This window comes from Ranitomeya variabilis, chromosome 4 (genome assembly GCF_051348905.1).
Source record: "Ranitomeya variabilis isolate aRanVar5 chromosome 4, aRanVar5.hap1, whole genome shotgun sequence".
In the NCBI taxonomy this organism is placed as follows: domain Eukaryota; kingdom Metazoa; phylum Chordata; class Amphibia; order Anura; family Dendrobatidae; genus Ranitomeya; species Ranitomeya variabilis.
Window position 1 is genome coordinate 428,017,084 of NC_135235.1, and position 12,460 is coordinate 428,029,543.

Sequence of the window (12,460 nt, forward strand, 5' to 3'; positions counted from 1 at the left end):
GTATTAGATCAGAAAGACAGGGGAGACAGCAGTGTTAAGCGTCCTCTTCTTGCCTCAGCACCCCTGGTATCTCCAGTATTAGATCAGAAAGACAGGGGAGACAGCAGTGTTAGGCAGCCTCTTCTTTCCTCAGCACCCCTGGTATCTCCAGTGTTAGATCAGAAAGACAGGGGAGACAGCAGTGTTAGGCAGCCTCTTCTTTCCTCAGCACCCCTGGTATCTCCAGTATTAGATCAGAAAGACAGGGGAGACAGCAGTGTTAAGCATCCTCTTCTTGCCTCAGCACCCCTGGTATCTCCAGTATTAGATCAGAAAGACAGGGGAGACAGCAGTGTTAAGCATCCTCTTCTTACCTCAGCACCCCTGGTATCTCCAGTATTAGATCAGAAAGACAGGGGAGACAGCAGTGTTAAGCATCCTCTTCTTACCTCAGCACCCCTGGTATCTCCAGTATTAGATCAGAAAGACAGGGGAGACAGCAGTGTTAAGCATCCTCTTCTTACCTCAGCACCCCTGGTATCTCCAGTATTAGATCAGAAAGACAGGGGAGACAGCAGTGTTAGGCAGCCTCTTCTTTCCTCAGCACCCCTGGTATCTCCAGTATTAGATCAGAAAGACAGGGGAGACAGCAGTGTTAGGCAGCCTCTTCTTTCCTCAGCACCCCTGGTATCTCCAGTATTAGATCAGAAAGACAGGGGAGACAGCAGTGTTAAGCATCCTCTTCTTGCCTCAGCACCCCTGGTATCTCCAGTATTAGATCAGAAAGACAGGGGAGACAGCAGTGTTAAGCATCCTCTTCTTACCTCAGCACCCCTGGTATCTCCAGTATTAGATCAGAAAGACAGGGGAGACAGCAGTGTTAGGCATCCTCTTCTTTCCTCAGCACCCCTGGTATCTCCAGTATTAGATCAGAAAGACAGGGGAGACAGCAGTGTTAGGCAGCCTCTTCTTTCCTCAGCACCCCTGGTATCTCCAGTATTAGATCAGAAAGACAGGGGAGACAGCAGTGTTAAGCGTCCTCTTCTTGCCTCAGCACCCCTGGTATCTCCAGTATTAGATCAGAAAGACAGGGGAGACAGCAGTGTTAGGCAGCCTCTTCTTTCCTCAGCACCCCTGGTATCTCCAGTGTTAGATCAGAAAGACAGGGGAGACAGCAGTGTTAGGCAGCCTCTTCTTTCCTCAGCACCCCTGGTATCTCCAGTATTAGATCAGAAAGACAGGGGAGACAGCAGTGTTAAGCATCCTCTTCTTGCCTCAGCACCCCTGGTATCTCCAGTATTAGATCAGAAAGACAGGGGAGACAGCAGTGTTAAGCATCCTCTTCTTACCTCAGCACCCCTGGTATCTCCAGTATTAGATCAGAAAGACAGGGGAGACAGCAGTGTTAGGCATCCTCTTCTTTCCTCAGCACCCCTGGTATCTCCAGTATTAGATCAGAAAGACAGGGGAGACAGCAGTGTTAAGCATCCTCTTCTTGCCTCAGCACCACTGGTATCTCCAGTATTAGATCAGAAAGACAGGGGAGACTGCAGTGTTAAGCATCCTCTTCCTACCTCAGCACCCCTGGTATCTCCAGTATTAGATCAGAAAGACAGGGGAGACAGCAGTGTTAAGCATCCTCTTCTTTCCTCAGCACCCCTGGTATCTCCAGTATTAGATCAGAAAGACAGGGGAGACAGCAGTGTTAAGCATCCTCTTATTACCTCAGCACCCCTGGTATCTCCAGTATTAGATCAGAAAGACAGGGGAGACAGCAGTGTTGGGCATCCTCTTCTTACCTCAGCACCCCTCGTATCTCCAGTATTAGATCAGAAAGACAGGGGAGACAGCATTGTTAGGCATCCTCTTCTTGCCTCAGCACCCCTGGTATCTCCAGTATTAGATCAGAAAGACAGGGGAGACAGCAGTGTTTAGCGTCCTCTTCTTGCCTCAGCACCCCTGGTATCTCCAGTATTAGATCAGAAAGACAGGGGAGACAGCAGTGTTAGGCATCCTCTTCTTACCTCAGCACCCCTGGTATCTCCAGTATTAGATCAGAAAGACAGGGGAGACAGCAGTGTTAAGCATCCTCTTCTTACCTCAGCACCCCTGGTATCTCCAGTATTAGATCAGAAAGACAGGGGAGACAGCAGTGTTAAGCATCCTCTTATTACCTCAGCACCCCTGGTATCTCCAGTATTAGATCAGAAAGACAGGGGAGACAGCAGTGTTAAGCATCCTCTTCTTACCTCAGCACCCCTGGTATCTCCAGTATTAGATCAGAAAGACAGGGGAGACAGCAGTGTTAAGCGTCCTCTTCTTGCCTCAGCACCCCTGGTATCTCCAGTATTAGATCAGAAAGACAGGGGAGACAGCAGTGTTAAGCATCCTCTTCTTTCCTCAGCACCCCTGGTATCTCCAGTATTAGATCAGAAAGACAGGGGAGACAGCAGTGTTAGGCATCCTCTTCTTACCTCAGCACCCCTGGTATCTCCAGTATTAGATCAGAAAGACAGGGGAGACAGCAGTGTTAAGCATCCTCTTCTTTCCTCAGCACCCCTGGTATCTCCAGTATTAGATCAGAAAGACTGGGGAGACAGCAGTGTTAAGCATCCTCTTATTACCTCAGCACCCCTGGTATCTCCAGTATTAGATCAGAAAGACAGGGGAGACAGCAGTGTTAGGCGTCCTCTTCTTGCCTCAGCACCCCTGGTATCTCCAGTATTAGATCAGAAAGACAGGGGAGACAGCAGTGTTAAGCGTCCTCTTCTTGCCTCAGCACCCCTGGTATCTCCAGTATTAGATCAGAAAGACAGGGGAGACAGCAGTGTTAGGCAGCCTCTTCTTTCCTCAGCACCCCTGGTATCTCCAGTATTAGATCAGAAAGACAGGGGAGACAGCAGTGTTAGGCAGCCTCTTCTTTCCTCAGCACCCCTGGTATCTCCAGTATTAGATCAGAAAGACAGGGGAGACAGCAGTGTTAAGCATCCTCTTCTTGCCTCAGCACCCCTGGTATCTCCAGTATTAGATCAGAAAGACAGGGGAGACAGCAGTGTTAAGCATCCTCTTCTTACCTCAGCACCCCTGGTATCTCCAGTATTAGATCAGAAAGACAGGGGAGACAGCAGTGTTAAGCATCCTCTTCTTACCTCAGCACCCCTGGTATCTCCAGTATTAGATCAGAAAGACAGGGGAGACAGCAGTGTTAAGCATCCTCTTCTTACCTCAGCACCCCTGGTATCTCCAGTATTAGATCAGAAAGACAGGGGAGACAGCAGTGTTAGGCAGCCTCTTCTTTCCTCAGCACCCCTGGTATCTCCAGTATTAGATCAGAAAGACAGGGGAGACAGCAGTGTTAGGCGTCCTCTTCTTGCCTCAGCACCCCTGGTATCTCCAGTATTAGATCAGAAAGACAGGGGAGACAGCAGTGTTAAGCGTCCTCTTCTTGCCTCAGCACCCCTGGTATCTCCAGTATTAGATCAGAAAGACAGGGGAGACAGCAGTGTTAAGCATCCTCTTCTTACCTCAGCACCCCTGGTATCTCCAGTATTAGATCAGAAAGACAGGGGAGACAGCAGTGTTAAGCATCCTCTTCTTACCTCAGCACCCCTGGTATCTCCAGTATTAGATCAGAAAGACAGGGGAGACAGCAGTGTTAGGCAGCCTCTTCTTTCCTCAGCACCCCTGGTATCTCCAGTATTAGATCAGAAAGACAGGGGAGACAGCAGTGTTAGGCAGCCTCTTCTTTCCTCAGCACCCCTGGTATCTCCAGTATTAGATCAGAAAGACAGGGGAGACAGCAGTGTTAAGCATCCTCTTCTTACCTCAGCACCCCTGGTATCTCCAGTATTAGATCAGAAAGACAGGGGAGACAGCAGTGTTAGGCAGCCTCTTCTTTCCTCAGCACCCCTGGTATCTCCAGTATTAGATCAGAAAGACAGGGGAGACAGCAGTGTTAAGCATCCTCTTCTTGCCTCAGCACCACTGGTATCTCCAGTATTAGATCAGAAAGACAGGGGAGACTGCAGTGTTAGGCAGCCTCTTCTTGCCTCAGCACCACTGGTATCTCCAGTATTAGATCAGAAAGACAGGGGAGACTGCAGTGTTAAGCATCCTCTTCCTACCTCAGCACCCCTGGTATCTCCAGTATTAGATCAGAAAGACAGGGGAGACAGCAGTGTTAAGCATCCTCTTCTTTCCTCAGCACCCCTGGTATCTCCAGTATTAGATCAGAAAGACAGGGGAGACAGCAGTGTTAGGCATCCTCTTCTTACCTCAGCACCCCTGGTATCTCCAGTATTAGATCAGAAAGACAGGGGAGACAGCAGTGTTAAGCATCCTCTTCTTACCTCAGCACCCCTGGTATCTCCAGTATTAGATCAGAAAGACTGGGGAGACAGCAGTGTTAAGCATCCTCTTATTACCTCAGCACCCCTGGTATCTCCAGTATTAGATCAGAAAGACAGGGGAGACAGCAGTGTTAGGCGTCCTCTTCTTGCCTCAGCACCCCTGGTATCTCCAGTATTAGATCAGAAAGACAGGGGAGACAGCAGTGTTAAGCGTCCTCTTCTTGCCTCAGCACCCCTGGTATCTCCAGTATTAGATCAGAAAGACAGGGGAGACAGCAGTGTTAGGCAGCCTCTTCCTTCCTCAGCACCCCTGGTATCTCCAGTATTAGATCAGAAAGACAGGGGAGACAGCAGTGTTAGGCAGCCTCTTCTTTCCTCAGCACCCCTGGTATCTCCAGTATTAGATCAGAAAGACAGGGGAGACAGCAGTGTTAAGCATCCTCTTCTTGCCTCAGCACCCCTGGTATCTCCAGTATTAGATCAGAAAGACAGGGGAGACAGCAGTGTTAAGCATCCTCTTCTTACCTCAGCACCCCTGGTATCTCCAGTATTAGATCAGAAAGACAGGGGAGACAGCAGTGTTAAGCATCCTCTTCTTACCTCAGCACCCCTGGTATCTCCAGTATTAGATCAGAAAGACAGGGGAGACAGCAGTGTTAAGCATCCTCTTCTTACCTCAGCACCCCTGGTATCTCCAGTATTAGATCAGAAAGACAGGGGAGACAGCAGTGTTAGGCAGCCTCTTCTTTCCTCAGCACCCCTGGTATCTCCAGTATTAGATCAGAAAGACAGGGGAGACAGCAGTGTTAGGCGTCCTCTTCTTGCCTCAGCACCCCTGGTATCTCCAGTATTAGATCAGAAAGACAGGGGAGACAGCAGTGTTAAGCGTCCTCTTCTTGCCTCAGCACCCCTGGTATCTCCAGTATTAGATCAGAAAGACAGGGGAGACAGCAGTGTTAGGCAGCCTCTTCTTTCCTCAGCACCCCTGGTATCTCCAGTATTAGATCAGAAAGACAGGGGAGACAGCAGTGTTAGGCAGCCTCTTCTTTCCTCAGCACCCCTGGTATCTCCAGTATTAGATCAGAAAGACAGGGGAGACAGCAGTGTTAAGCATCCTCTTCTTGCCTCAGCACCCCTGGTATCTCCAGTATTAGATCAGAAAGACAGGGGAGACAGCAGTGTTAAGCATCCTCTTCTTACCTCAGCACCCCTGGTATCTCCAGTATTAGATCAGAAAGACAGGGGAGACAGCAGTGTTAAGCATCCTCTTCTTACCTCAGCACCCCTGGTATCTCCAGTATTAGATCAGAAAGACAGGGGAGACAGCAGTGTTAAGCATCCTCTTCTTACCTCAGCACCCCTGGTATCTCCAGTATTAGATCAGAAAGACAGGGGAGACAGCAGTGTTAGGCAGCCTCTTCTTTCCTCAGCACCCCTGGTATCTCCAGTATTAGATCAGAAAGACAGGGGAGACAGCAGTGTTAGGCAGCCTCTTCTTTCCTCAGCACCCCTGGTATCTCCAGTATTAGATCAGAAAGACAGGGGAGACAGCAGTGTTAAGCATCCTCTTCTTGCCTCAGCACCCCTGGTATCTCCAGTATTAGATCAGAAAGACAGGGGAGACAGCAGTGTTAAGCATCCTCTTCTTACCTCAGCACCCCTGGTATCTCCAGTATTAGATCAGAAAGACAGGGGAGACAGCAGTGTTAGGCAGCCTCTTCTTTCCTCAGCACCCCTGGTATCTCCAGTATTAGATCAGAAAGACAGGGGAGACAGCAGTGTTAAGCATCCTCTTCTTGCCTCAGCACCACTGGTATCTCCAGTATTAGATCAGAAAGACAGGGGAGACAGCAGTGTTAAGCATCCTCTTCTTGCCTCAGCACCACTGGTATCTCCAGTATTAGATCAGAAAGACAGGGGAGACTGCAGTGTTAAGCATCCTCTTCCTACCTCAGCACCCCTGGTATCTCCAGTATTAGATCAGAAAGACAGGGGAGACAGCAGTGTTAAGCATCCTCTTCTTTCCTCAGCACCCCTGGTATCTCCAGTATTAGATCAGAAAGACAGTGGAGATAGCAGTGTTAGGCAGCCTCTTCTTTCCTCAGCACCCCTGGTATCTCCAGTATTAGATCAGAAAGACAGGGGAGACAGCAGTGTTAAGCATCCTCTTCTTACCTCAGCACCCTCTTCTTACCTCAGCACCCCTGGTATCTTTGGTTTTAGATTGTAATATCCACTGGATGTACTGAGCTGAGTTTTGTATTTTTCCAAGGGATATCATCAGATTGGGGCACATTTGAAAATGAAAGTGTATTAAAAAGTTCTATATCTTATTATTTTAAATGTATTAACAGTTTTTGGGGGCTTGAATATATACGTGTTAAAGGGTATCTGTAGAGATGAGATTCCAGTGATGTATCAATTACTGGGCAACTTATTGTAGTTTTGATACCCTCTTGCTGATAAGACAATGATTTTGTCACCAGATTACTAGTGATGAGCAAGTATACTCGTTGCTCGGGTTTTCCTGAGAACGCTCGGGTGACTCCGAGTGTTTGTTAGCGTTCGGAGATTTAGTTTTCATTACGGCAGCGAATGATTTACAGCTACTACCCAGCCAGAGTACATGTGGGGGTTGCCTGGTTGCTAGGGAATCCCCACATGTACTCAGGCTGGGTAGTAGCTGTAAATCATGCTGCTGAGGCAAGGAAAACTAAATCTCCGAGCACTAAAATACTCGGAGGTCACCCGAGCATGCTCAGGAAAACCCGAGCAACGAGTACACTCGCTCATCACTACAGACTACTAGTAAACCTGCTGCTAGGTAGTCCTCCATATTCATGTGCTCTGAACAACCATGCCTCCACCATTGCTTGGCAGCTTTCTGCCTATGCGCAGTGTACACAGGTTATCAATCAGTGGTGTGGGCAGGAAAATACAGAGCTCAACATTCAGAGAACTTTCAGATGTGAAGCAGAGGAAACTCAGATATCAAAGTTGCACCAAGAAGCCTGGCAAATGCTATATCATTGGTATTCAGTATTCTGCCCCTACGTCATGCTGGGCAGTCTTCCAGTATCGTGCTTTAGTAGCCCTCCTCCAGGTGGTCCTGCTGAATCTTTCATATGTCATCCTTTGCAGTGTACTGACTATCACGTTATTTATAATCCATTGACCATGATTGTCGCCTTCTTCTTCCTTTGCAGATTCCCAGCCGAGTGGCTTCCAGCGGTTTTCCTTCAACTGTTCACCGATGAACACATTCCCCCATGGAGGGGCGGATAAGTGCATGGCTAATCTTTCAATGGTTTCACTAGCAAAAAATAAAAAAAAAAAAATGAAAAAAGGCACAACCACAGCAACAAGACCCAGAAATAAAAGCAACCAAATCCAAAATGGAGCTTTACATGCTTTTTTACAAAGATGGCGTTGTGAACAAAAAATGACCAGCTCGCGGAGGTTTGGGGAGAAAAATGTATTGTCCTTTCGGACTTTTGACCACCAGTGCAGATGTAGACTTTTAAGCGCCAAATACAGAAATGCCATTTTTATTTTAGGTTTTGTGTTTTTCTTTAAGGGGCCCTTTTTATTCTTCTGTACTTGGCTTTGTATCCGTTTTTGTTACCAACGCTCCATGAATAAATGTGCCAGATTTGTCTGTCTGTCTTTCTTCTACAATGACAGTGATGTAGCAGGAGCTAGATCTGAGGTTCGCTGGCCAAGATTTTACTGGAATGGAGACATACTAGTACATTTGGGCTTCATGTACAATTTTTTTTTTTTATGTTGTTTATTTAATTCTTTTGTCTTTTATTTGATTTTAGTTTTTCACACTTTTCTTCTGTTTTTACTGGGGGTTAATAAAGCATTCCTATGCATACCTAGATAAAGGGGTTTTGTAGAAGTAATGTTCTTTGAAGCACTGGCGATCATTTGTATTATTGAAAATCTTTTTCTCTGAAATCCCTTTCATTGCTTTGTGATGGGGTTTTTAGTTTTTGGGGTTTTTTTTTTTAATCTCTCGCCTCCATTTTTCATCTCCCTCACCCCCTCTGTTGTTAATTTTAGGACATATCACTCTGATGCCTTTTGACTTCATACAAAAAAAAAAGAGGAGAGAAAAAACCCATCTCACACACACACATTTTGTAGCGTTGCCGTATAGAAGTGCGGCATTAGAGCATTTAGGCATCACCGTTTAAGCCTCAAGTTCTCACTGTAGCAAGTAAAAGGTGGAAGCCACTAAGTGTACGTACAGTTGACTCTTGAAGTTGTTACTCTTTGTCCTTCATATATTCGGCAGCACAGGCCCTTGGTAGAGGTGTTATTTCCTACCACTGGCTACCCATACATGGGTTGTGCAACATTGACGAATGTCTAAATTTCGTGAGGGTCAGGGGGAGGGTGCTAAGGGGGGTGCGGCGGGGCGGTAGGGCGGGTTTCCAATGTTTGATGTGGTCTTCAGCTGTGTTTTTAAAGGTTAAATTTCCTCTTCATTCAGTAGGCTTCACTTTTTATGGTACAGGATGCAGTCTGTTAGATGGATATTTCCAGTAGGTAAGGCTTTATGTTCTTAATGTAAGAATGTTTTATTACCGAGTATTTCTAAAGTGTGCGGATCGTCATGGAAGGAGTCGTCTGTGTATGCTAGTTAACATGTAATATTTCCGCATGTCCCATGTGCTCTGTCCAATTTTCACAATGTGCTTCTCTCTGTAAATATCTGTGAATGTCCTGTCGACTAACCAACTTTTTTAACCACTGTACACAAGGTCTTTACATACTGTTGAAAGCATCGTAAATTACAACAGAGGGGAGCGCCCATTCCCTCATTTGCCATAATGACAGAATGTTTTCCTGGGATCTTAAGAAATCCTGTACATTGATACTTATTGCTGAGAAAACAATTTGTATCACTACTGTATTTGTGTACTTTACAAAGTGTGTAAATAAATTCGTAACTTCTACAACTCTGTCTTCATATTTAATTTTTTGGGATGCGGGGGGGTTAAAGAAGACCTTTTACGGGATTTTTTTTTATTATTATTAAATGCAGTCGCTCCTCCAATTGCCACTGATTCTGGATCAGTTTCTGAATTTTTTTTTTTCTGTTTCAACTTATATCAATGAAGAGAAAAAGCAAATGCCCACAGGAAAACTGCGTGGTGTTCACCATGTTAACACGCTTCATGACCATGCGTTTTTGTGCTTTCATCTTTTCCTCCTCGTCTTCCATAACTCTTTTTTTTTCCATCAATATTGCCGTATGAGGGCTTGTTTTTTTGCAGGACAAGATGTAGGTTTGAATGACACCGCATTGTGAATTTGCAAAACAAAAATGCAAAACCACAATTTTTTTTAGTTACCATATTAACTGTATGATAACACTGATGCGTCAATATGATTCCCCAAGTCAGTACGCGTACGCAGATACCAAACATGTATAGGTGGGAGATTTAAAAAAATCTCCCACCTATACATGTTTGGTATCTGCGTGTTTTTTTCCCACACTTAAAGTGTGGGGAAAAAAATTCTGAAATTTGTACATCAAAAAATATTGAGCTTATGTCACCATTTTCCGAGACCGGTAGCATTTTCATTTTTAAGGCTATGGGGCTGGGTGATGGGTTATTTTTTTTTTTTAACCCTGAGCTGACGTATTTATTTATACTATTTTGGGGTAGATAAAATGTTTTGATCACCTCATTTTATTGCAATGCAGTGGCGGCCAAAGAAAGAAGTGGTTCTGGCATTTTGATTCTTGTTTTTCTCGTTCTGCCTTTTACCGATCGGATTAATTTCTTTTTATATTTTGATAGATCGGACATTTCTGAGCTCGGCGATAACAAATGTGTTTTTTTTGTTGTTGTTTTTTTTAATCTTTATTTTCAGTGGGGTTCATAGGGGGTGATTTGAACTTTTTTATATATATATATAATATTTTTTTAAAGCTTTTTTTTTTCGGATTTCAATAGTCCCTTTGGAAGATTTGAAGCTGGGATCATCCGATCGCTAGTGCTACACATAACAAGACTTCGGCACTTCTATGTGTAGCAGAAATGATGATTGCCGGCCACAAGCTGGTGTTCACAGGAGATTCGCAATAACCGGTGCAGGGGTGTTTTACAGACCCTGGCTGTTGTGACCACTCATCATGTGATCGCAGGATGAATTAGCAATGCGTTTCTGGCCTCTGCGTGTAAAATCTCGCTGTCTGTGATTGACACCGCTCCACCTGTGGTTGCTAAAGGCGTGCAAGCCCACATCAATGGCAGGACGCAACTTGTGACATAATTTACGTCAAAGGTCATGAAGGGGTTAAACTGAAAATTAGCATTTTTATTACTAGGGGGTATAACTTTGAAATGGATTGACACTTAAAAAAAAAAACACTTCTGGAATTAGTGGAACTACTGCAAATGAAGAAGATGCTCAGTTTAACTTGAAGGGAATGTGTCACCAGCTTTTCCTATTCTGAGTGCAGCAGGATGTAGGCTGCTTACTGCGGTTTGGATAAAAATCACTGTTCTATCTGCTGCAGAAGTAGCAGTTCTCTAAATAATGAGCTCTGTATAAATCATCGGTAGTGACTGGGATAAGCATCTATATACTTCTACCACATAATGCTGAAGTCCTCGTGTATGTCAACATGCATTTTTTTCCAAGCTCCACAACGAAGTCAATAGAGAACAAAAGTGCCAAAACCACACAGTTCAGCATCGCCTTTAGATGCACAATGGGGAGGAGTTGCCATGATATCACATCCAGTTTGCTTGGACAGTGAAAACCCGCAAAAAAATTTGCTATTCCACTGTACAGTGTTGGTGCATTTTTTTTTTTCTCTAAAAACGTCTGTGGACCCTGAAAAAACTTTTTTGACACTGCATTTGGCGCGGCATGTCTGGAGTCGCAGGGCCGACGGATGCGTGTTACCACTCATAGTGGAGACGGGATTTCATAAAATCCCCTCCACTATGCTGGAACATCTGGACGCTGCATGCTTGACGCTGCGGCCCCACGCAGCGTCAAACGCAGCGTTTCCTGAACGTGGACACGTACCCTGAAAGTCGGTACATTGTCCTCACCTCCAAGGACAGCGGGATAGCTAACCAATATCCAGACTGTCCCACTTAATCCAGGACACTTGAGAGCTATGTAACCAGACACTTAGTAGTGCCTAGTGTTTTTATGGACGTTAAAACCTCATTCAGACTTCTGTGATTTTTCCGAGTGTCATCGGTGTTTTTGAATCAAATTTTCATCAGCATTTGGTTCATGTGTTAGCTTTTACCATCAGAATTTAAGAGCTTTTCACATATGAAAAAATGAAATTGCAAAACTTCTCCTACTCATTACGATGTTAATCACAGACAGCCAAGCACTTGTGCGGTCTGGGATTTGTAGGTAATTTTCATCCGAGACCGAAATAAAAAACGGTCATGACGCCATGATTTTGTTCGCAAAAAAACACAGGTATGAACAGCTCATAGTTAGTGGTTTCATTTTCTCTCTGTGAAAACCACTGAAAAACTGGTACGTGATTCACAGATGTCTGAAGGAGGCCTTAGTCACATAGTACACAAGGGTGGAGTTTTTCTGCAGTCTCGTGGCCGAAATATTTACATAAAATAAGGGGAAAGCATTGTAATGTTTATAGATACCAATGGTGTAAATGCGTTCTAGTCTGTACGTGTAATATCTGTATGACCACCACTGCTACCAAAGCTGAATTAGTCATCTGATACAGATATATTTCAAAAGAAGAATGGAAAGCCTTCCAATCAATGTAAATGATATGTACTGACAATGGGGGAGTGGTTTTTAGTTTCCGTTTTCATTTATTGGTATTCACAGCTTGGCAGCCCTGAAACATACTACTGTATTGTGCTGTAAGACAGCAGAATTATACAATAAATGCCTTACATAAATAGTTACTATTCAATAAAATAACAAAAAAGTTTGCTTTGTAGCAAAGTTACATATTTCCTGAAAAAAATTTCTTCATTGGATCAACTTTTAAAATAACTAAAAAAGGCTGGTTTTAAACAAGTGAGATACCGAGTTTCTTGTGCCCATATTATGGCAACAAAGTAGAGCCCAAGTATGCATCTAATGATTTGTACTAACAATGT

The 12,460-nt window shown here is 44.8% G+C and overlaps 1 protein-coding gene across 3 annotated transcripts in view; it reads left to right on the forward strand.

The window, feature by feature from the left end:
- The window catches only part of CSNK1D (casein kinase 1 delta), a 65,631-nt gene extending 57,190 nt beyond the window's left edge, over window positions 1-8,441 (forward strand). For all 3 annotated transcript variants that reach the window (XM_077251370.1, XM_077251369.1, XM_077251372.1), the window contains one exon: window positions 7,535-8,441. Coding sequence is in view for 2 of the 3 variants with exons in the window: in XM_077251369.1 (XP_077107484.1) it covers window positions 7,535-7,585 (51 nt within the window). In the remaining variant the exon portion in view is untranslated. The remainder of the gene's footprint in view (window positions 1-7,534) is intronic.
- Window positions 8,442-12,460: the final 4,019 nt, after the last annotated feature.